At 42.6% G+C, this 26,257-nt stretch overlaps 1 protein-coding gene across 1 annotated transcript in view; it reads right to left on the bottom strand.

The window, feature by feature from the left end:
• The window catches only part of SH3BP5 (SH3 domain binding protein 5), an 83,077-nt gene extending 66,143 nt beyond the window's left edge, over positions 1-16,934 (bottom strand). The window contains exon 1 of the mRNA XM_077491489.1: positions 16,597-16,934. Within this exon, the coding sequence (XP_077347615.1) occupies positions 16,597-16,680 (84 nt within the window). The 5' untranslated portion in view covers positions 16,681-16,934. The remainder of the gene's footprint in view (positions 1-16,596) is intronic.
• Between the last annotated feature and the right edge of the window lie 9,323 nt (positions 16,935-26,257).

Below are 26,257 nucleotides of genomic sequence, written 5' to 3' on the forward strand. Positions count from 1 at the left end.
AACATCTGGGGTGCCAAGGTTCGCCATCACTGTTCTAAGGTAAGTATTTCATAATGAGCTAGTATGCGGTGCATATATATATATATATACATATACATACACACACACACACACACACACACACACACATACATATACACACACACACACACACACACACAAAGAAAGAAAAAAGATGCACCAAGCAATCTTGTCTTTGTGTAAAATATTCACTTAACTGCAGCGACACATCATTTATATATATATATATATATATATATATATATATATATATATATATATATATATATATATATATATATATATATATATATATATATATATATATATATATATATATAAAAATAATAGAAGTATATATAAAATATAACAAAATACAACTTCAGCTAATGGTGTTTGGTTTCTCATTTCCTGTAACATATAGTATGTGTGTTGCAAACTTTGACTGGAATGTTAAGTAAAAACAGAAAATGTGGATCTAGTTACAGGAATTCTCTGCTGATGTCTCAGCGCTGCCCTTTGTCCCGTAATATCTAATCCTAAGACAACAAGCCAAAACTTTGGTTAAGAACATAGAAAAAAAAAAGGCACTTTTCTGTTAATATTCCTGCAGCTAAAGAATTCTAAAAAACACAAGAAATGCTGTTAGACCCATTTCTGCAAAGCATGCTGGGAGACGAGACTTTACCTAGTTTACCCATTGTATTTGTTGACAGAAAACAGAACAGGCCTTAGGCCGCCATAAACCGTTCGAATCTCAGCTGGTTTAGCAGGAAAAAAATAAAAGAAGTACACAATAGCTATTAAAGCGTTATATAGGTCTAAATATCTCAGCCTCCATTCACACTAGTGCGTTTTCATATGCAACGAGAGTTGTGCAGGATTGTGTATAAATGGAGATCACCTTGTTTTTAAATGGTGCTTGTTCACAACAATGCAACTCAATTTTGGAAAAGATTTCTGTATTACTTTGGTGCAATTTCAGCATGATTTTGGTCCCATAGAAAACGCAAACCACTTTAAAAGTAGAATCCAAGTTGTACTACATACTGCAATTGCACTGAAAGCAAGATCAAATTCTGAACTTGGCCAACCTCTATATTATTGCATTTGTTTTTGAAAAATTAGTATATAGGAAAAGTATTGTTAAAAATAAAGACTTGATGGTTTAACCAATTATTGTTTGTGTAGAACAGCCTTTCTCAACAAGCGTTCCATGGTATCCTAGGGTTCCTCCAGAGGTTCCGAAAGACTAAGTCCGTCAGACTGTCTGCTGAAAAAGTCCGCTGAAGCCCACACACGAGCGGATTGTCCGCTGAAACACGTTTCAGCGGACTAAGTTGGGCAGACAATCCGCTCGTGTGTACGCGGCCTTAGAAAGCCTGAAGGCGGTGCTTGGTTTTCGGGGCCCCGTACGCGGCTAGGCTCCCAAAAAGTCCCACATATGTGGTATCCTCGTACTCAGGAGACGCAGCAGAATTTATTTTGGGGTGTCATTTCACATATGCCCATAGCATGTGTGAGCAATATATCATTTAGTGACAACTTTGTGAAAAAAAAAAAAAATAAATAAAAGTTTGTAATATTCCCGCAACTTGTGGCAAAATATAAAATATTCCATGGACTCAACATGCCTCTCAGCAAATAGCTTGGGGTGTCTACTTTCTAAAATGGGGTCATTTGTGGGGGTTTTGTGCCATCTTGGCATTTTATGGCCTTCAAAACTGTAATAGGTAGTGAGAAGTGAAATCAAAAATTTACGCCCTTAGAAAGCCTGAAGGCGGTGCTTGGATTTCGGGGCCCCGTACGCGGCTAGGCTCACAAAAAGTCCCACATATGTGGTATCCCCGTACTCAGGAGAAGCAGCAGAATTTATTTTGGTGTGTCATTTCACATATGCCCATAGCATGTGTGAGCAATATATCATTTAGTGACAACTTTGTGTAAAAAAAAAAAAAAAAAAAATTTTTTTTTTGTCATTATTCAATCGCTTGAGGCAAAAAAATAAAATATTCAATGGGCTCAACATGCCTCTTATCAATTTCCTTAGGGGGTCTACTTTCCAAAATGGGGTCATTTGGGGGGGGTTTTGTACTGCCCAGCCATTTTAACACCTCAAGAAATGAGATAGGCAGTCATAAACTAAAAGCTGCGTAAATTCCAGAAAACGTACCTTAGTTTGTAGATGTGACAACTTTTGCGCAAACCAATAAATATACAGTTATTGACTTTTTTTTTACCAAAGACATGTGGCTGAATACATTTTGGCCTAAATGTATGACTAAAATTGAGTTTATTGGATTTTTCTAATAACAAAAAGTAGAAAATATCATTTTTTTTCAAAATTTGCGGTCTTTTTACGTTTATATCGCAAAAAATAAAAATCGCAGAGTCAGTCAAATACCTTTAAAAGAAAGCTCTATTTGTGGGAAAAAAAGGACGCAAATTTTGTTTGGGTACAACATTGCATGACCGCGCAATTACCAGTTAAAGCAGCGCAGTGCCAAATTGTAAAAAGACCTCTGGTCATTGACCAGCAAAATGGTCCGGTCTGAAAGTGGTTAAGCAATGGTGGACATCAATCTTCCACCTACACTGACCATTAATAGGGGGACAATTTTCCACTGACATCCAATGTAAGGGGGCACTTCTCCTCTGACCACTAATGTAAGGGTACACTAACATTTTTACAGTCCCTTTATTTTCTGGATATTAATATAAATTTTTTAAGATTATAACTACAATTAAAAATGGTCATGTAAAGCAAGAGGATGTTGAAAAATTACCCACTAAGTGTCAAATTAAGTCCACCATTTATTTTTATTTTATTTTTTTGAGTCACGTATCAAACATGAATAGTAGATAAAATTCTTAGCAGGGTTCTCTTGGAAGTGAAAATTATTTCAAGGGTTCCATTAGGTTAGAAAGGTTGAGAAAGACTGGTGTGTTAAATTATTTGTGATCCACAAGACTTGGGGTGGGGGGGGGGGGAATGGTGTCAGGGATGTCTCCTTTGCACTATTGTACATCCTTTCCCATCTCTAAAAATTAGGAGGTATGGATCGATTGCCTTTGTTGAATGAAAGTTTGCCCAATACAACCGAACGTCTCTCAGCTCTAGGTTACGTATGTAATATTAAAATACTTTTGTTTAAATAATGTTAGAAAAATATGAGACCATTCCAATTGCAACAGCAAGACTTTGCTGATAAGCCATCTATAAAACATGTGAATGCTGGTGTTTAGTGTAAACAGGTTTTCTATCTGTGGTACAAATCAGGAGGTTCTATATATATTTAGTTGAAATGGGGGCAGCAAACAAATACGTTTCTGCCTACAGCTGAAAAAGAGGAAGACAGTCTTTTTTTAACCGTTTTTGAAGCTCATACAGACATTTTTGTGCTGTATTTCCACAATGACTCACCTTAAAAATTCCACTAGCAAAAAAGTGTTCCCATACCATAACAGTCCTAGGTTGGAAATATTTCAAACACTGTAAAAATGTAGCGTAGTTTGTACAATGAAAATCTGGAGCAACAGTATAAGGCAGGCATATGCAATTAACGGACCTCCGGCTGTTGCAGAACTACAAGTCCCATGAGGCATAATAAGACTGACAGCCACAAGCATGACACCCAGAGGCAGGGGCATGATGGGACTTGTAGTTTTGCAACAGCCGGAGGTCCGCTAATTGCATATCCCTGGTATAAGGCTTATTTCACATTAGAAGCAGCGTTTACAGCCTCTGTGAAAAGTGATCTATGGTGGACTGCGTTTCAGAGGACAGTGAAAGAAGGTTTGTAGGCATTCAGTATGCAATACTGGCACTTCCTGATGCCTGTTCTTTTTTGGGGGGGGGGGGTTTCAAACTGCAGAACTATATTGCAGGACTGAACTGCAAGGCAAACATTTGGCTAGCAATTGTGTCGCAGTCTAATTCACTTACATAGGAGGGTTTAATAAGTGGTGATGCCTGTCAAACTCGGCATGTCACATTAAAAATGCAGCAGCTATTTTTTTTCTTCCTAACATTTAGAGTTTTTCCATCTTCCATGTCGCCTATTGTAGGACATGGAGTTCCTCCCAGGTCAAATCGGATACAATCTTCCGTAGGAGGGTTGAGCCAGGGGTTATGAGGGCATCAAACTTCTTATCAGCCCCGAGTGGAATACATTTCTCTAATGTCTGAGGCTTACAATGTCCTTGAGATTAATGCTTGCCGCCAATACCAATTAACCTATTTCCTGCGCTCCCCAACTAAACCTCGCCATTTCCATGGAAAATCGTCTTCTTTTGGAGGAAGTCTGTCAGGACACCAGGCCTATGCAATGCTCTAGATTTTTCTTAAACACTTCTAGTGACTACAAAACTCGAAAAGCCAACCCTGGATTTATTACTAAATGGGAGAAGACAAAATTATTTAAAGGATCCTGGAGTTCAGCTTTAAAGGATCAAGTTTACTTGGCCATATTTATTGTATTGAACAACATAACTGTTTTACATTTTGGTTTCTTTAAGGGAAGAGGAAATGATTACTATAATACCCAGGGATGTGTTTACATGGTTAAAATTCCATACATTTACTGACTTCAGCATTTAGGAAATAGGAGATTTCCTACATGAAAATGACAATATCCGGCTGATTGACAGACGGACCATGTTCTTTTCTGCTTAGACTAAAGAAATGTGATCACCATCAGTAGCAAAACCTCTTTGCATCTATATGATGACCCAAAATGCAATGAACAATCCAAAATGTGTGCTAGAAAAATACCAACGAGATGATGCGCTAAAAAAAAAAAAAAAAAAAAAAAAAAAAAATAAATAAATAAATAAATAAATAAATAAAAAAAAGGGGGACACATATACAATGTCTATACTTAAAGAGGAACTGCAGTCTGCTCATATAATAATGTAATAAAAACATCTTTTGCCATTCTGAAGCTTCCCTCCAACTACATTGCATATTATTTAATATATACTGTGATTCTTTATTTTGCCAAATATGCTGCAGAAATCTCCTTCCACTGAGTCTGGGTGCATCAATTTTAACTATGGGCAGCTGAAGCTGCTATCTGACCACTTCCTGGATGTACACAGACACACACCTCCAACTTAGCAGCTCTCATTGGCCCTCTTATGACTCACAGCGTGAGAGAGAGAGAGCGCGAATAAGCCTAGGCTTTTTAGCAGACAAAAAACATGACGTGAGCTGTAGAAGGTATTTACTGACAGAAAAATAAAAAAATAAAATAAAAAGTTTTACTATCCAAAAGTTAAAACAAGAAGAGCAGAAGATTTAATAGATGGAAAGATGAAAAAAAAAAAAAATAATAATAATAATAATAATAATAATAAATAACTGAAGTTCCACTTTAAGATGCTGCCAAATATGCCAAAATTCAAGGCGTGGGTAGCTCTATTGGTAACAACCAGATTGAGAAAAGTTGATTGAAATATCAAATAAACCTAGTAAAAACAGTATCCAAAGTAATTGTTTGGGTATTCTCACAGGCACAAGGCCAGTCAGCTATCTGATTACATTAGCCAGCAGTGGCGATTCCTCCATCTACATGGTTTAGCGTGGATGGAGAAATCTTAACATGCATGACTAGCATTCACAATTCATATTTAAAAAGAGAATTATGGGAATTGAGTTTTTCTGTGAATCATACTTACCTAGGCGGATGCAGTGCAATGCTGCATCTGTCCCCCGCTGGCTCCAACACTGAGAACCAATCGATCAAACATCGCCAATCGCTCAGATCCTCAAGCTCTCTGCCCTGCACCCGACCTCCCCCCACACTCACTGGAGTGCTGGGCTGTGAGCGGCTGGCTTAGGCTCTCAGCAGCTCAATGAGAGGCTGAGCCAGATGCCGGTCCAGGCATGTGAGCGGATCCCGACCATATGGGTGCGATCTTTCCTGGCTCTGTGGCATGAAGCCTGCTGAAAAACGGGTCACAGGTTTGAAGACCGAACAAACTTTGGCTGTACTTGTCCTTTAATACAAGAAAGCAGATTCAATCATATGCTCCATTCAAACATTTTGCACTAAGGCCTAGTTCACAGTTTTTTTTGTAATCTTAGTTTTTCAAGGATAGTCTGAAGAGCATCAGCAAACCTCTTCAAAAGCATTTAAAACATATTAGGACGTTTTCTTAGAAGTGCTTACAGCAACATCCACAATCAGTCTTGATGTTGACTATATAGATCAGTAGTGGGGAACCTTTTTAAGCCCGAGTGCCCAAACTTTAACAGGTGTACAGAGCGGCGTGTCAGAGGTCATGTGACTGCGTCCAGAGGAGGAGGGGGGGGGGGGGGACAGAACGCCGCTCACCCTACCATATGTCCGATCCCCGGGAGGAGATCACACATGGCCTGCTACAGTAATGGCCTTTTTAGGAGTCCCTGCCCTCCCCGGCAGGTGCAGCGCCCCTTCCTCTTTTACCTTTGTTTGCACCTTTCTCTGAGCCCCCAGTAATCCCCATCCTCCAGGGGCAGCAGTGACACCCAGCAATGCTCAGGCTACACCAACCCATCCAGCATCAGATTATAGAACTGAAGCCACTTACATGGTAAATCTCTGTACACCGTAGAGCCGCAAGCACACTCTTCACCGAGCACAGCGCTGCCCCTTCCTCCCCACCCACCTGTTATATAGAGCTGGCGATGACCATCAGCCGAGTGTGTCTATTGGGATCAGCTGTAGCAAAGCTCCTGGCTGGAGGATTTCCCTCTACCGGCGATCACCGGACTACACACTCTGGGACATTTAAATTCACCCGCTTCTGTCTTAGTGCGCTAATCACAGGCAGCCTAGCTAGAGGTCATGTGACCCGGGTAGCAAGCTGGCGACTTATCTCCCATGCTCACAGAGAGGGCTTTGCATGTCTGCTGCTTGCTGATATAGATTGTTAAGGGAAGTAGTGGTTGAAAATGTAGGCAGAATTCTGCAGGCATTTAGGGAGTGTCAAATCCTTATTTAAAAAAAAAAAAAAAAAAAAAAAGGACAAAAGCAACAGATAAGGCATGCAAGACAAAAACAACAGGTTCACCTAACTGCCATCCCTTCCTAGCTGCTCCCACAAGACTGTGCTTGGTAGTTTAGGCACCCATCGCTGTGACATGGAGTGAGCCTTCAGTCCCATTTAACCTCCAAGTCACAACTTTTAAATCAAAGAAACCCTATAGTTTTCAGGTTGCAGGATACCACCACTATAAAATATTACACTGAATGCTTTTGATACATTACTGAGATATAGGTCTTGTTTACCTAATAAAACGTGAAAAACTATAAATAATGGCCAGGAAAAAAAAAAAAAAAAACGCAGACCGTGAAAATTTAAGTGAACCCTCACGTTGGTGGTCAGCATACAAGTGACCCCACACATTGGTAGTCAGTGTAGGCAGGAGATCAATCTCCCACTACTCTCCTCTGAGGAACGCCAGAGTTCCATGGAAGTTTTGTTGAGAATGGCTGTCCTATAGGGGTTTCATGTTGTAATAAGCTAAATAATTACATTCTTAGCTAAATTCAGTCATGGAATGAAGAGACAATAGCTGCATGATTTATTAAAACACTCCCATAGATGGTTAAAACTGAGCTGCTTCCTATTCACCGATACCAGTATTCATGGCTTGCAAAAGACAGGGATGCCAAGCAGAAGAAATACAAACCACCCACTAGTTGCCGACAAATTAATTGGGTCAGGGTGGAACTGTGACCCTGCCACCAACTTTAAAATCTTGCAGGTAAAAGCACAGGAAGGCATTTTAAATTCTTGTTTAGGTTTTTTTCTTTCTATAAGTTATTTTGTATTCACTTGCAATGTGCCTCTGAACCTTCTAGAAAATTTGACTACTTCAGGAGAGTCAATTACTTAGCAAAGTCCAACAATTTGCACATCATGGCCCTCTGCTGTTCTAGGAGCAGTGGCGGCCCGTCCATCCATCAGGGGCACACAGGTGCCGCCCCCCCCCCCCCCATATACATGTGCCCGAAACCCCTGATCTACATACAGGGTGCTGGACTGTTTTTTTTTTTTTTCTTTAAGAACGTGATTAGAGCCGGAGAGGAGAGGAAGGAAGGAAGGAAGGAAGACGTTCTTGGACCAAAAATGGTTTTATTAAATCATGACCAATTATGTCATGTGCCTTTACTGTGGGAGCTCCAAGAGAATAATACAGATGTTTTATGGAATTATCTCCGGATGACAGACCCCTGCTTTCACCAACTCTTGGCATTGTTGAACCCCTATATTAAGAAGCGGGACACATGCATGTGGCTTTTATTTTATTTTTTGGTTGAATAATAAATGATTTGATTTGTTATATTTTCTATATTTTTGGATGCATAGAATGCACTTTTTGGTTAAGTTCTATTGGCAGATAGCATGTCTAATTTTTATTGCACAATAAAAAAAAGTGTAGAATGATACTTGGCTATGTGTTTTACTTCAAAATTACAGTATGGGAGTAGGCAGTTACATAAAAAAAAAAAAAAAAAAATACCCTCTGCGGATTCCTAAACCCTCTAAGAAATTGTTAAGACACATACTCACAGCTGCTAGATGCCTGATTGCCCTCCACTGGAAGAGGCAGGCGGCCCCCCCCCCCAAGCAGACCTATATGCCAGAATCAAAGATGTAGAAAATATGGAGAGGATGACGGCCAGACTACAGGATAGGTTGGAGATGCATAACAGGGTCTGGTAGGAGTGGCACCAATATGAGGACCCACCGTGAGCCAAGAGCTGGACCCGCGCTCCCTTCCCCCACCTCCCCCTCCCCTCCTCTTATTCTTTCATCTCTTTTTTCTACATGTCTTGTCATCTGTTTCTCTGGCTATCTGGCCCCTCTGTAGTCCGGAGAGCAGAGGTGGCAGAATGTTACTGCGTATTGATAGCTATAATTGCACACTGAGCTTGCGTACTTTTCACCTAAAAAGTTGTGTACTGACACCACATGTGTATAAGTTAACTGTGTGTCTCAGCTTTGTTTTTGTGTCACAAAGCTCAGGCTATTATCGGACACTGTTTGATATTTTCAATAAAATGTTATTTGGAAAAAATAATACAATGTAAAACCGACAAGGGACACCAACATAGTTGTATCTTTGATCTTAAAAACTACGGGATAACGGTGTTGTGGTAACTTGCCAAAAAAAAATAAAAAAATAATATCAAAAAAAAAAATTCTCTAGTGATTAAAAAAAGCATTTGAAAATTTGTTTTCAATAACTCCATCAGTATCACCAGCAAAACAGCTTCATTATTATCCCAATAAAGAGGAAGAGAATGTGCGCTGCATTTTGAGATTTCATAATTTGCCATGTCACGAACGTTAACTCTCCATTACGAACGCTAGTTTACAAGACCGACCGCTTCTGGCTCATCCCTGCTTCCGAGCATGCGTGTTTGTACTTTGGACTTTTGTCCGATGGACTTGTGTACAGACGCTCAGAAAATCCGACAACAGACATTTGTCCGTGGAAAATTTAAAAAGCTGCCATCCAACATTTGTTTGTGGAAAATCCGACAACAATTGTCCAAAGGGGATTACAAACGGTTGGATTTTACACCAGCCTGTCATCACACAATTCCCATTGGAAAATCCGATCGGGTGTACGAGGCTTTAGAAGGACGGAAGACATGTCAATGGACTCTGAATGAGCAGATTACTGCACTTGTAGTCCTCTTGAGAACTACGGTTGACAGACAGGACCTTTAGTTAATTTATCCACCACACTATAATATCACACAGGGTAACACCGGAGTGTAGCATCATATACAACTTGTTATTGTATAGACAGGAATAAACAGACTATAGCAATGTTAAAAATCGACAGCAATAAATGCAAATTACTCCAAGTGCTTCTTCACACTAGATATGTAGAAAATGCATGCTCTAAAGTGTTAGCAGAAAAAGTTTTGATGTTATTTTTATGCATTTCTATTTTATTTAGTTGTATGGAAGAAAAATAAATAAATAAATAATTTAGGCTTCATGCACACAGAACGTTTCAGCAACACAGCTAAAAACATGCCTAAAGCCATGTTCTGCATGTGCATTTGGCATTAATGCATGCAGTTACACACCTAAATGCATTTATGCACATTTAGCCGTTTTTTTTTTTTTTTTTACGTAAACGCTTCTCTCCTGAACATGCTGGTGGTGCATTTTGTTTCTGCCTGTAAATGCCTAGGTGTGCATTGATACATAGGCAAACAGAGGGGTATTTACAGGCAGGAGGACAGCAATACATGCACCACCAGCTCAATCAGGAGAGGAGCATGGTGACATCCTGTGTACATTAGACTGATATAAAAAAATATATAAATACAAAATTATCATTGCGCTAACATGATACAAACATGGAGGCCATAATTTCTAAGATTATTTTGAAATACCAGTTGCCTAGTAGTTTACAGATCTTTTTATTTCAATTCTTTCAGTTACTGAACATTAAAGCAGAGTTCCAGCCTCAAAATATATTTTTTTTAAAGTCAGCAGCTACAAACACTCTAGCTGCTGACTTTTATTAAAGGACATTTACCTGTCCAGGGAGCCCGCAAAGTCCCCCCCCCCCCCCCCCGAGGCCGATCCATCCATTGGATCAGGTGCAAGCGCCACCATTCAATTTAAGTGAAATCAGCAGTGGGGTCTTCAGGCTTCACTTCCGGTTTCCTACTGCACATGCGCAAGTCGCCTGGCACTTCCTGAATTTACCCATCATCTTCTGGGACACACAAATGTCCCCGACGGCAGTGGGGGAGAAGAGAACGTGACGCAATGGGCCATGGCGAGGCTGGGAAACAGCAGCACACTGGTTTTCCTAGTGAATGGCTGTTCGGGGGGGGGGGGGGGGGAACGTATCAGGACAAGTCTGAACATTGGAGAAGAGCAGGCTGCGTTCCCAGCACAGCCAAGAAAAAATGACCACACTGTGTTCACATGCCTAGAGTGGCCAGTTTTTTATAGGAAAGCAGAGGGACTGGCAGGAACACCAGTTATTTCACACAAAGAACAGGATACTTTTCCATGCAAGTACACGGTACAGCAGGCACATATCAGGAATATGACATTTTGGGCTTACAAATTCTTTAAGTAGTGCAGTAATCCAAAAAGTACAATGAATGTTCACCACTGTACACAAAAATTAAAATGTATTTATGGGTGGAGAAGTTTTGGAGGACAAGGGAAGAAACAAAGGAAACTTTGTAACAAAGATGCGGTTATGAAATCCTAATGCATTTAGCATATCACGTCAGCCACTAATAGAAGACCACACTTGTTTGGTGAATTAATTAAATAAAAAAGGAAAAACGACGTCAGCCCTCATCAGATGTGATGGGTTGAAAGGTGGAAGTCAATAATACACAAAGCTACAATGGCTCTGTTGTGTACAGTACATTGGACAAGTGGGTAAAGGCAGACCAAAACACAGCAGTATAACTGTCAGTCACTAACAAATCAGATTTCCTTGATACACACTGGACAGTTTCAGGTCAGTTTCTGATTGGTAGATATTGCCATTGTCATTGCACTGTTACTAAACAAGCTTTTTCAACCTGTGGCCCCATTCAGACCACATTGTTTTGTAGCTCGAAGCTCGAAAACTTTCAACATACAAAATCCCACGGCTTTTAATTGTGACTCTACACATCTGAAAGTAGTATCACTAGGAACTTGTAGCTCCAAAGCTGCAAGCTTTTTTGGCCCCAAAAGACTTCAGTGGGAGCACCTGAAAAATGCAAAAAACCAGACATTTTGATTTCCTAGTAGCTTTCCATTAGATAGAAAATATTTAAAAAAATAAAAAATAAAACACACTACACACACCTCAAGCCTAAGATGCCCACACAGACAAACAGTGGAGGCTGGTGCATTTTGGGGGGGCCACGGGTGCCGCAGCTTCTGTCTTCACCCAGTCTTCTTTCTCTGGACCTGAATGGCTGGGAAGCCAGAAGCTGAAAGCCAATGCCTATTCGCTGGCATAGCAGGGTGGGAGGGCACGGGGCGCAGTGCTCTGCTCCCCGAGAACAATATAAAAATGGCCAATTGGGGCCTCGGGACGTTTCTGCCACCCTGCACAATTCACAGATTGTGTGAGCTGGAGGGTGGCGGCATCCCAGGAAGCCAAGGCTCTCGTGCAACATCACGGGATCGAGATGGGGCTCAGGTAAGTATTAGGTGGGCTACTGCCCACAGAAGGTTTTTTGAGTTGATTTTTTTCTGAATGCATAAAAAAAAAAAAAAAAAAAAAAAAAGCGCACTTTCAGTCTAGAACCACTTTAAAAGGGAACAGAAGTCCACAAAAATAAAAAAATAAAAAATAAAAAGGGTCCCTCATAAGCAGGGAGCCTTTAACCAGCGGTCGAGGGACGGGTTAATAGCGGCGCTTCAGCAGCATTGCCCACTCATTTCAATGGGCAGGGGCGGTGTATACACCACCCCAAAGATGCTGCTTGCAGGACTTTTTATCTCCTGTGCTGCAAGCGCACCACCCCAGTGTGAAAACACTCTGGCTTTCACACTGGGACTGCAGAAGTGGCAGTTTATAGGTGCTTTTCAGGCGCTATTCTTAGCGTAAGAACGTCTGTAAAACACCTCAGTGTGAAAGGGGTCTAAGGCACAAAAGTTACTTCACTTGCCATCACCCAGAACGTCATACAAAGAAAAACTGCCTGATGAATTTAAAAACACATTTTGCCTACTAGCCCTCATGCATACGGGGCATTTGCGCAGCTCTTCTGAATGACTTTTCTCCTAGCAGGGGGAAAGCACCTATGGGCACATTTTGCAAACATGTTTAGGCGCTCATTCTATTGGCCAGAATATTAATTTATTCAGGTCACTTCAATATCAGGCATTTTTTCCTGTTAAAGCGTTCTTCTCCTGAACATGTAAGCTACCAGGTTTTATTTATTTATTTATTTATAATAAAAACCTGCAAACACCGATAAAAATAAAAAAAGGGGGGGGGGGGGGGTCACAAACCCTTAGGGCCGGTTCACACAGCGAGGCGCGGCGAGGCGTCTCCGACTTACCTCGCCGCGACCTGCGGGGACCTCAGCGGCGACTTGCAGAGGACTTCTGTATAGAAGTCAATGCAAGTCGCCCCCGAAGTCGCCCAGAAGTAGTACAGGAACCTTTTTTCTGAGTCGGAGCGACTCAAGTCGCTCCTCTCAGAACGGTTCCATTGTACAGAACGGGGGCGACTTGCGGGAGCGAGGCGAGGCGAGCCGTGTCGCCTCGCATCGCCTCGCTGTGTGAACCGGCCCTTAGGGCTTGTTTACACTTGCTTCAAAATGTGATATTAGACACAATTTTTAAAACGCTCTGAATGGCAAAGTACCGGTCACTAAGTGAAATGGTTACTTTACAGTCCTGTTTACACATTATGTTTGCTTTGCTTCAAAAATGAAACCCCATTTAGCTTTATTGGTGCTTCAGGGCATCTCCAAATTCTCCATAGAAGTTTATGACAAGCTTGCTTACAGCACCTGAAGCTTTTGAGAGGCTTTTTTCTACTTCGCTTTGTTTTGGAGGTATTGAGAAATCCCAGGATGCACTAAGAAACCTGCAAGCGAAGCGGAAAGACGTCTGGCGCAGACGTCACATCTGGTGTGCAGCATGGAGCAGCAGAAAGGTGAGCGTTCCCATGTTGTGGTGTGCAACATGGGAACGCTAAAGCAGAAGGATAGGACTGAGCGGTAGAGGATCAGCAGAGCTGGAGGACCAGAGCAGGACAGACTAGCAGATGTCACACGTTGGTGTGCACCAATATATCGGGAGGTGAGCGGGGACCAGAGAGATAAGAGGATCAGCAAACTAGAGGATCAGCAGAGCTAGGGGTTACAACTAGGGGGAGAAAATCAACAAAGCAGAGGATCCTTGATGATCCACCCCGTGAACATCCGCTTGCTCAGTGGGGATCGCTCCGTTTATCCCTGCTGAGCCGGCGGATGACAGCGCAGGGACCACCCTGTCAGATCTCCGCTCTCCTCTATGGGGGAATCAGATGAACACGGACACGGATTTCCCTCCGTCTGCAGAATCAGACTATAGCGGAGATGGATGATACTGGGTGTTAGCGGATGTTCATCCGCTGACACCTGCTATCCCATAGGGATGCATGCATGTCCGTATTTCATCTGAAAACGGATGGATGAAATACGGACATACGGTCTCTGCATGTGTGAAAGGGGCCTTAGGGTACCAACAAGCAGGTGTTCTACTGGGCCCCTTTAACACAAATAAAACACACACACACACACACACACACACACACACACACACAATTTGCTAAGCTTTAAAAAAAATTAAAAAAAGGGGAAGCATGACTGAAGCATGAACAAAAAAATAATAATAAAAAAACACACCAAAAAAGCATGTTGAAGTGGTAGGCGCTTCATTTTGTATTAAGGTCAAAGCAAATAAGCCATTAAAATTAAAACTATGGGCAAAAGACCCCCCCCCCCCATTTTTGATAGAGCAAGGAAGGGTTATAAGCCCTGTCAGATTTTTTTTTTTGTTTGCCATCTGTGTCCCTTTTCTGGGGACAACCCAAACATTTGAGATTTTCTTTTACTTTCACTTTCAAACGATAATGATAAACAAACAGAGAGGAGAATCTCTTTAAAAACGGGGACACAGACAGCAATAAAAACTGACAGGGGTTCTAATCTATCTGTAAAAAAAAGTTTTGCCTTTAGTTATACTTTAAAAGCAGGGTTATTGACTCCCAGCGCACATGAGGCGTTACACAAAAAAACGATTTAACCTAATCCAGAGAAAAAGATTATGTGTTAACTATGATTAATGCCCAGGCACATATTCCTATTCATTCATGACGGCCTCCATAATTTGCAGAAATTAAACATGTTATTTGGGTTTTATATAGATTTTTTTTTTCTCAATATACCCAAATGACAATCATTAGATCACCCATGTGAAAAAGAATAGATTGTGGCAGTTAATGTGTAGACAAAAGGGAATAGCGTAACTAATTTTGTGATAAAGGAGTATGCTGTAAAATCCTTTGTGTGGGAAACACGTGCTGCAACAGCAATGTTTGCTACTAACATGGGTATAAAAACTTCTAAAAAATAAAAATAAATTATATAATAGGATTATTTTAACTTTATTGTATCTTGACACCTGGGAAAAAAAAATAAAAAATAAAATGATGCATCAACGTTTTTTAATTTGAGACTTTCCAGCAAGGGATCAATTAATCAACGTTTTCAAAGATTTACCCATTTTCACTTAAGATTCAATAAGAAAAATTTGTGAATTTTGTGTTAAAGTTGTGAGAAAGCATTGATAAATAGACCCCCAGGTCTCACTGTTTACACTGCTTGTATGTCACCCATCCACACAAAACACATCACATCAAAGTTTTCCAATCTGCTGATGTTGGTAAACCAGTCGACCCACTAGATCAGCCCCCAATCGATCTATCCTTATTTAAATGCATACCCTTCCAAGCTGGCTCAAACACCTCCTATTGCAGTCCTACAATGACATCATACTGATATGATATTAAATAATCTGTATCTGCCGATCAGATAACCATAACAGTCCAACCTTTTCACAGGGTCAAAAACAGCGAGGTGTAAAACATTTTAGCCTTAACAGAATATTTGAAATACCAAATTAATTAGCCCATATGATATATACACAGCACTCCATATGGGGTATACAAAGTTATTTTGGAATTTGCACTGTAGTGCACATTTAACATTTTAGAGATACAGTAAATACAGGATTTTCTAGATTCATTAGAAATGCATGCCAGAAATACATAAAAACCAACCTAAATAGTATAATACTGCATCACTGCTTAAAAAAAAACACACCCTTTGAAAATAATAAAAAAAGGTGCAAAAGAAAAATAAATAAATAATTCTATAAAACATAGAAGACATCTAAAATAATTTGATGGAAAGATTCATATTAGTAGGTGACCAGTCATCTACTCCAAACATGATCTCATCTTACTATGGTAGAATATATATATATATATATATATATATATATATATATATATATATATATATATATATATATATATATATATACACACATACATACATACATACACACATACACACACACACACACACACACGATTGTTATATTTGTATGTTACATGGATCACAGGGCACATCAAGATTACATTTAAATGTAAAAAAAAATTAATTGAATCTTGATGTGCCCTGTGATCCATGTAACATACAAATATAACGTGTGTGTGTGTGTGTGTGTGTGTGTGTGTGTGTGTGTGTGTGTGTGTGTGTGTGTGTGTGTGTGTGTGTGTGTGTGTGTGTGTGTGTGTGTGTGTGTGTGTGTGTGTTTTATACTAGTCTAGTGAGTTCCTTTACAAAAATCAATATTCATATATAAAAGGCATCTTAAAAAAACAAAAAAAAACAAACACAACATACAAAAGCACAAACAGAAAAACAAAGCAGCCATAACAAACATCATTCTATGCCAGGCAGGACCCCTAGGATGTCTTCACCTGCCCTTCCTAGCCAGGTGAAGCAGACACACCTCCCCTCCACAGACATCTGATGGCAGATCATGTACCTGGATTCTGGGGTCCACCTCTTCTTCCTCCTCCTGGGGTTGCCCATTCTCCTGACCCTTGTTTCTTATCCCCATTGTTTCCATTATGCCGCAGACATATGTGATGGTTGCTGCAGCCTGTGCTGATGACTGGAGGAGACACAAAGGTGGGAGCAATGTGTGTGCAATCACAGCCCCCCTGTGCAGCTCTGCATGGCCCTACTGCCAGCCTATGTGACAGTGTGCAGGGACAGGGCTGCAGGTAGCAGACTGGCAGCAATCCTCCTGGAAATGAATAGCAGCACAGAGGAACTGAGCTGAGTCTCCGCCTTCTATTGCTGTCACTGGAAGGAGAGAGGAAGCATAGCTTCACTAACCCACAGCTGATTATTATGTGGGTGAGGTTATTGCAGCAGAGAGGCTGCATCACTCTGATGACTGATAGCATGCATTTTGGGAGGCTTGGAATGCAAAGAGGGGAGGGGGGTCTGGCACACATTTGCATGACACAGATCATCTGAACCAAAATGGCTCTTTTATCCCTGATTACATTTAACAATATGAAAGAGGGGAGGCTGCCATTGCAGAGCTTATTTCATTTCTGAAAATGCTAGTTGCCTGGTTGGCATGATGAATGTATTGTACTGAGTCAGCGGAAGTGTGCCTATCACACATTCCTTGTATGTTTTAGGTCAGCGAATTAGCATTTTCCCAGAAGATGTTGCGATGTGGGAACCAGCGCCATTCCTGTGCGGGTTCCCGCATCGCATCTAAAGCCTCGTACACACGATCAGATTTTTGGACGACCGTTCATCCGTTTTTTTTGTTGCATGCTAGTCTCATGTTGAAAGTGAAGAGGTTACTCACCAATATGAAAATTCTTGAACCATAGAATACAGAAGTGACACACAGTCACATACTTCAGAAGTGACGTAATGTGTTGAATAGTTTTGTATGTATTGTTTAGTTTCTGAGCATGCGTAGTCTTGCTCTTACGTTTTTTTTTTTTTTTGTATGAAAACCGTACTAAGTAAACAAAATCGGACGTTAAGTTCACGTATGGCAAAAAATTTATAGTCTGCACATTCAGCTTTTGTCTGTCGAAAGCACCATGCTAACCAGTGGTGGCTGGTGCTCAAAATTTTTGGGGGGGCGCAAATTATTATTTTTTTTTAAATCATCAATTGCAGCCACTGTGCCATCAAACGCTACCACTGTGCCCATCAAACGCTGCTGCCACTGTGCCCATCAAACGCTGCTACTGTGTCATCAACTGCAGCCACTGTACCATCAAATGCTGCCACTGTACCCTCAAATGTTGCCACTGTGCCATCAATTGTAGCCACTGTGCCCATTAAACACTGCCACTGTGCCATCAAACGCTGCCATTGTGCCCTCGAATGCCCCCAGTATGACCCCTGCTAGCTCGCCGTCTGCCCGACACTCACCCTGTCTTGGTGGGGCAGCGGGTGACAGCGACGAGCAGGGTCCTTCGTGCCTCTCCTGCCATCCTCATCTCCTGTCCTCTCCTCTTGATAGGTGTCCAATAGCAGCGCCTGTCATTTCAGCCAATCAGGTGACAGGTAACAGACCCGAGCACCTGATTGGCGGAGAGGCGGTTTAGTGTTAGAAAAGCGAATATTCATTCGCTTTTCTAACACTCAGCTAAGTGACCTGCGAGCGTCCAGCCTATGGCTCTAATCAGGTGATTCAAAATAATCCCCCACTGCTGTAATTCAGGCGCCCTGCACCCAAATAGGGTCCGGGCACCTGAATGGGGGGTGGCAGCGGTGGCCATAGATAGATTCATGAAATGCATAAATCTATCTATTGGTGATAGAGGGGGTGGCAGGAGAGAGGAGGGCGGAACCCGTGAGCCCTTAATGCACGGGCCGCCACTGATACTAACGATCCGAAAATCATCAGATCGTTCGTCGGACGAAATTTTACTTCCAATTTTAGTATTGTGTGTATGGGCCTTAATTCACAGGCAGTACACACTGCTCTCTGCGAACCTCTGCGTAGGGTTACCACCTCATCCCTTTAAACCCGAACACATATGAATTACACAGGTTCTGAGGCTGATTTAATGCAGATAAGGCACCAAGTGAGTTTAATTACCACCTTGATCAGCCACAGAACCTGTGTAATTAATATGTATTTGGTTTTAAAGGGATGAGGTGACAACCCTACCTCTGCGGGTGTCAATAGAAAGTTAATGACACCCCTAAATCGGTTCTCAGAATGCAGTGCAAACTGTGAAAGCAGACAGGAATTGAATCGCATGTGAACAATTGTACCATATTCCACAAAGGTCCGTGTAATGATGTAACCGAGGACGATATGAAAGTGGAACTATGCTGTATCTGAGCACTACAAACCAAAAACACTTGCTGACCATATAACTTATATATACGGTGGCAAGGCTCTGCTGCGCCGGATCACTTACCTAGTACTTGATCCGACACTTCCGGGTAGGGGGTGCGCCTGCGTACCGGCAGCAGCCCGCTCTCGCTGTGATTAGACACAGTGGGAGCTCATCTGCAGGTACTCCGGACTCGATGTCTGACAGCACCTGCTAATCGTTAGGCAGAGAGGCAGAACGGTGATCTGCCTATGTAAACAAGGCAAATAGCTGTTCTGTCAATAGGGAAGGCAAAGCAAGGACATGGATCAAGGTCTACCCCTAGTAAAAGCACCTCCCTTAGTACACTAAAACACTGACTAGGACACATGGTTAACCCTTTGATCGCCCTTGATATTTAGCACTTCCCAGCATGTGTCATTAGTACAGTGACGGTGCATATTTTGATCACTTTATTAGTGTCACTGGTCCCCATAAAGTGTCAGCTAGTGTCCGACTGTCTGCCGCAATAACGCAGTCCTGCTAGAAGTTCCTGATCGCCACCATTACTAGTAAAAAAAAAAAATATCCCATAGTTTGTAGACGCTACAACGTTTGTGCAAACCAATCAACATACCAAAAATATGTAGCAGAATACATATTGGCCTAAATTTATGAAGAAATTTGATTTTTTTACATTTTTTTATTGGATATGTTTTATAGCAGAAAGTAAAATATTGTTTTTTTGTTTGTTTTTTAACTGTCAGTTTTTTCTGCTTATAGAGCAAAAATAAAAACCCCAGTGGTGATCAAATACCACCAAAAGAAAGCTCTATTTGTGAGGAAAAAAATTACACATACATTTTATTTGGGTACAGTTTTGCATGACAACGCAATTGTCAGTTAAGGCAACGCAGTGCCGTATCGCAAAAAGGCTTGGTCATAAAGGGGGGGGGGGGGGTAATCTTCCGGAGGTCAAGTGATTCATTCATTTTCGTTTTTCTGTTTCACTGTACAGTAATTTGTGATTTTATGACACAACGTAAGAAATCCAAAGCAAACATATACAGTAGATCGGTTATTGATAAGGGGGTTAAAGTGTGAAGTTTTTTTGCTGAGAGATCACTTTGAAAAATGCCCACTATCTTTTTTGGCTATAGCCATCTTGAGTAAGGGCAGATGATTTATGTAGCATTTACTCCCTGGAATCCATCTGCCCTTAGCTCAGACATACAGGCAGGAGAGTATGCTTAGCTCAGCAAACCCCATCTTCCCCTCTTAAAGACGCTGGGAGTAGTGATGGCCGAACGGTTCGCCCGGCGGTCGTTTTGCGGCAAATTTCGGCTGTTCGCCGTCCGCCCGATCGGCGCACTATTGCCGCCGTTCGCCCCGCGGACTTCCGTGTTTACTGTGTAAAATAACTTTGACCTATGATGACACATCCATCATGGGGTACAGGACAGCCAATTGAGACATTACAGCACATGGACACTTGGACATTCCCCCTAACTTATAAATAGACCCGATCCGGTGGCCATTTTACATTCTTTCTTCTGTCACTATAGGGAGAGGTTGCTGTGTGGAGCAGGGAGAGATTGCAGTGACCCAAATCGCTAGCTATTTGGTACACAAAAGTTCTTTTCAGGACTGGTATAGGTGTTAGGTGTAGTTCAGGATATAGGTTTGAGGCAGTGCTGTGCTAGTGATTGTTGCAGCAGCCTGAGTGTCTTTTGTCAGTGCAGAGAAAGGGACAGGACGCTGTGTGCTGCAGGGACAGTCAGTTTAATCATTAGCTGTTACTATCAGGTCCACAAAAGTACTATTCAAGTTATTGTTCCAGCAGCCTCTGTTTTGTCAGTTTATATAGGGACAGGCAGGAAGCTGTGTGTGAGGCAGTGAGGGTCAGTTTAATCAGTAGCTGTTACTATTAGGTCCACAAAGGTTCTTTTCAGGACTGGTATCAGTGGTATGGTAATAGGCTTGTACACGTATAATATTCTTTCTTCCAAATATAGAAAGAATATTATACTTGACTGCTGCCCTTCTGCTGCAGTCTGCTAATCATTCACAACCTACTTGTTCCACAAAGGTCCTTATAAGGACTGGTAACTTGGTCTAGGCTACAGTACATAGGGTTGAGTGAGGTACAGTCTGCTATTCCATAAGGACTGGTATAGGTCCACAATACATAGGGTTGAGGTGCACTACTGCTGACCGCTGCCCTATACTGCAGCAGTCCTTCATCAGTATAGGGACTGACGTACAGTCTGCTAATCAGTCACAACCTACTTGTTCCACAAAGGTCCTTATAAGGACTGGTAACTTGGTCTAGGGTGCTGCAGTACATAGGGTTGAGTGAGGTACAGTCTGCTATTCCATAAGGACTGGTATAGGTCCACAATACATAGGGTTGAGGTGCACTACTGCTGACCGCTGCCCTATACTGCAGCAGTCCTTCATCAGTATAGGGACTGACGTACAGTCTGCTAATCAGTCACAACCTACTTGTTCCACAAAGGTCCTTATAAGGACTGGTAACTTGGTCTAGGGTGCTGCAGTACATAGGGTTGAGTGAGGTACAGTCTGCTATTCCATAAGGACTGGTATAGGTCCACAATACATAGGGTTGAGGTGCACTACTGCTGTCCGCTGCCCTATACTGCAGCAGTCCTTCATCAGTATAGGGACTGACGTACAGTCTGCTAATCAGTCACAACTAGACATGGGCGCCGTCAATAAATTCGTTTCGTTCTGTTCCGTTTCGATTCGTAATAAAATTAATTCGTACTTCGTATTTCGTGTCCGAAATTCCGTTCTGTTTCGTACGAAATACGAATTGTCGTTAACGTGTACGAACGTTCTTTACGATGGATTTAAAGGCAAAAACATTGCTCATTATGCTTATTATGACTTGCAGAAGACTTCTGTGATAGAAGTCAATGTAAGTTGCCTGAAGACATCAGTGAAGGACTTTCATCCTCTCTGGGCAGGCTGCCAAGAAAAGAACAAAATGATACAATGTTTCTTCTTCAATGGGCTGAACTCCGTGTGTAGAAGTTCTCAGTTTAACCATTTAAAGACTAAATCTTTTCTGACACTTGTTGCTTACAAGTAAAAATCCAGTAGGTCTTTCAAACGCAAGTTAGCCCTTTTTTTTTCGGTCGACCTCTAGGGAGCAGTGACATTAGCAGCGTGACATACAGCAATGACACCTGCACCGTGATAGAGTGATCTGAAAACAGCACCGTGATAGGGAGTACTGACATCAGCAGCGTGACATACAGCAATGACACCAGCACCGTGATAAAGGGCTAACTTGCGTTTGAAAGACTTCTGCGCAAATACCGCGTCACATAAAATATTGCAACAACCGCTATTTTATTCCCTAGGGTCTCTGCTAAAAACATATATATAATTTTTGGGGCTTCTGAGTGATTTTCTAGCAGAAAATACTGGATTTTTACTTGTAAGCAACAAGTGTCAGAAAAGATTTAGTCTTTAAATGGTTAAACTGAGAACTTCTACACACAGAGTTCAGCCCATTGAAGAAGAAACATTGTATCATTTTGTTCTTTTCTTGGCAACCTGCCCAGAGAGGATGAAAGTCCTTCACTGATGTCTTCAGGCAATTTACATTGACTTTTATCACAGAAGCCTTCTGCAAGTCATAATAAGCATAATGACTGAGATCCGGAATTCGTAAACAAAAGCTCGTATTCCGTACAGAATTCGGACGCACGGCAATTCGTATTTCGGATCCTCCCGAACGTACGAATTTTGAGAAATTCGTACGAATTTGAGATTCGTACGAAACGAAGCGCACATGTCTAGTCACAACCTACTTGTTCCACAAAGGTCCTTATAAGGACTGGTAAAGTATAGGGTGCTACAGTACATAGGGTTGAGTGAGGTACAGTCTGCTATTCCGTAAGGACTGGTATAGGTCCACAATACATAGGGTTGAGGTGCACTACTGCTGACCGCTGCCCTATACTGCAGCAGTCCTTCATCAGTATAGGGACTGACGTACAGTCTGCTAATCAGTCACAACCTACTTGTTCCACAAAGGTCCTTATAAGGACTGGTAACTTGGTCTAGGGTGCTGCAGTACATAGGGTTGAGTAAGGTACAGTCTGCTATTCCATAAGGACTGGTATAGGACCACAATACATAGGGTTGAGGTGCACTACTGCTGACCGCTGCCCTATACTGCAGCAGTCCTTCATCAGTATAGGGACTGACGTACAGTCTGCTAATCAGTCACAACCTACTTGTTCCACAAAGGTCCTTATAAGGACTGGTAACTTGGTCTAGGGTGCTGCAGTACATAGGGTTGAGTGAGGTACAGTCTGCTATTCCATAAGGACTGGTATTGGTCCACAATACATAGGGTTGAGGTGCACTACTGCTGACCGCTGCCCTATACTGCAGCAGTCCTTTATCAGTATAGGGACTGAGAGTTTTGTCACAGGGTCATTTAAAAAATGACAGGCAGAGGAAGAGGCAGGCCCTTCCGCAGGGGTGGTAGGGGTAGGGCAGAAGCAACAGGCTTGAGCCAAAGTGGGAAGTTGCAGAAGGTGTGTTCAATTCATTTAAAGGACACACCAGACATGGTTGAGTGGCTCACTCAGCCTTACTCTTCTGCACCCTCCTCATCCTCTCGATCTGCACCCTCTTCTTCACTCTCTGCTATGTGCACCCCCAAGGACACTACCACCAACAACACCACCACCACCACATACCTTCCACTTGAGTCACAGGAATTATTTTCTGATCCATATCAAGACATTTCTGATGCGCAGCCACTCTTGGTATTGGATTAGGAAGAGGAGGTAGCAACAACCGCTACTCAGCAGTCTGACGACAGTACCCAGATCAGCCCAAGGAGGAGGTTGGTCCCCGGTGTTGCTGCCTACTCTGAGATCTCTACTTATAGCGGTGGGGAAGGTGACGTCGATGATGACGTGTCTAGTGATGTCACGTGGGTGCCCACAAGAGAGGAAGAGGAGGGGAGTTCAGAGGGAGATATGGACCAGCAGATAGGGAGGAGAAGCAGGAATAACTTACATTGCACAGGAGGGACAAAGCAGACTGCAAATGTATCAGGAGCCAGTCATCGACCATGTACGGTCACATCTGGCGCTGCCAGGACACCAGCACATGGCTCCGCAGTGTGGGCTTTTTTTAACGTGTCCGCTGCTGACAATAGCGTTGCCATCTGCAATCTTTGCAGTCAACGCATTAGTCGCGGTAAGCCCAACACTCACCTAGGGACGACCGCCTTAAGAAGGCACATGAGCAGCCATCACCGAGCCCAGTGGGAGCAACGGAACACACAAAGCCACACTCCAGGCTCTCACCGTCCAGCATCGTCTTCTACTTCTCCTTCTCCTCTCTCCTCAAAATTGTCCTCCACTCCACCTTCCATCACGCCAAGCTCACGTTTTTCTGCAAAAAGGCAGGCTTCCGTGGGCCTAACGTTCTAGCGTAAAAAAATGATGATGACGCCGGATAACCCTCTTGCCCAACGGTTGACGGCTGGCTTGTCAGAACTCATAGCCCGCCAACTACTGCCATATAAACTGGTGGACTCGGAGGCCTTTCGCAAATTTGTGGCCATTGGAACACCACAATGGAAGGTCCCAGGAAGGAAGTATTTCTCACAGAAGGGCATCCCAGAGCTATATGGCCATGTTCAGCGGCAAGTGAATGTATCTCTGGCACACAGTGTCGGTGCCAAGATACATCTGACCACAGACACGTGGTCTAGCAAACACGGGCAGGGAAGGTATATCACTTTTACTGCCCACTGGGTGAATCTTCTGACGGCCGTCAAGCATGTAACCCGTGGCACCCGTGTAGATTTGGTTTTACCGCCACGGATTGCATGCAGGCCTGGCCCTTCTTCTCCTCCTCCTCCTCCTACTCCATCCTCCTCCCTCTCCTCCTCGGCTGACTCCTCCTTTTCCGCTGCTAGCGTCTCTTCCGCTCCGCCGCCCAAGCTCCCCAGAACCTATTTGACATGCCAGGTGAGACGTTGCCATGCCGTGCTGCGTCTGTTGTGCCTGGAAGCCAAGAGCCACACTGGCCCGGCACTCCTTTCAGCTTTGCGTTCACAGGCAGATCAGTGGCTAACACCGCTCAATTTGACAGTTGGTAAAGTGGTGTGTGACAACGGTGCCAATCTGCTTAGCGGATTGAAACAGGGAAAAATTACGCACGTGCCACGCATGGCACACGTCTTAACCACTTCCCGACCAGCGCACGACGATGTACGTCGACAGAATGGCACGGGCAGGCATATTGGCGTACATGTACGTCCAATATTCGTTGCCGCCGTGCCATCGGGAGCGCGCCGCCGGCGGCGCGCTCCCGCGCTGGTCGGGACCCCCGTGAGTCCGGTCACGGGACCCGCGGACTCGATCGCCGCGGGCATCCCCGCGATCGTCTCACGGAGCGGCCGAATGGAGGAAATGCTGTATAAACAACATTTTCCCATTCTGCCTAGCAACTAGTGACGCTGATCTCTGCTCCATGTGATTGGAGCAGAGATCAGTGTACACTAAATGAAAGCCCAACCCCCCCACAGTTAGTAACACACCCCTAGGAACACTTAACCCCTACACTGCCACCCACAGGTTAACCCTTTCACTGCCAGTGTCATTTACACAGGAATCACTGCATTTATATAGCAGTGATTACTGTATAAATGACAATGGTCCCAAAAATGTGTCAAAAATGTCCGATGGGTCCCCGACAATGTCGCAGTCACAATAAAAATCGCAGATCGCCGCCATTACTAGTAAAAAAAAAAATAATAAAAAATTATTAATAAAAATGCTATAAAACTATCCCTATTTTGTAAACGCTATAACTTTTGCGCAAACCAATCAATAATCGCTTATTGCGATTTTTTTACCAAAAATATGTAGAAGAATACGTATCGGCCTAAATTGAGGGAAAAAAAAGTTTTTTTATATATTTTTGGGGGATATTTATTATAACAAAAAGTAAAAAATAATGAGTTTTTTTCAAAATTGTCGCTCTATTTTTGTTTATAGCGCAAAAAATAAAAACCGCAGGGGTGATCAAATACCACCAAAAGAAAGCTCTTTGTGGGAAAAAAAGGACGTCAATTTTGTTTGGGAGCCACGTCGCACGACCGCGCAATTGTCAGTTAAAGCGACGCAGTGCCGAATCGCAAAAAGTGGTCTGGTCTTTGACCAGCAAATTGGTCCGGTCTGAAAGTGGTTAAACTTGGTCGTGCAGCGATTCGTTGTCAAATACCCCAAGGCAGCAAGGCAAGGAAAATCTCGGCCCATTTCAGAAGATCTTACA

Source organism: Lithobates pipiens, unplaced genomic scaffold (genome assembly GCF_037356315.1).
Source record: "Lithobates pipiens isolate NorthernLeopardFrog02 unplaced genomic scaffold, aLitPip1_a1.2 Scaffold_19, whole genome shotgun sequence".
Lineage (NCBI taxonomy): Eukaryota > Metazoa > Chordata > Amphibia > Anura > Ranidae > Lithobates > Lithobates pipiens.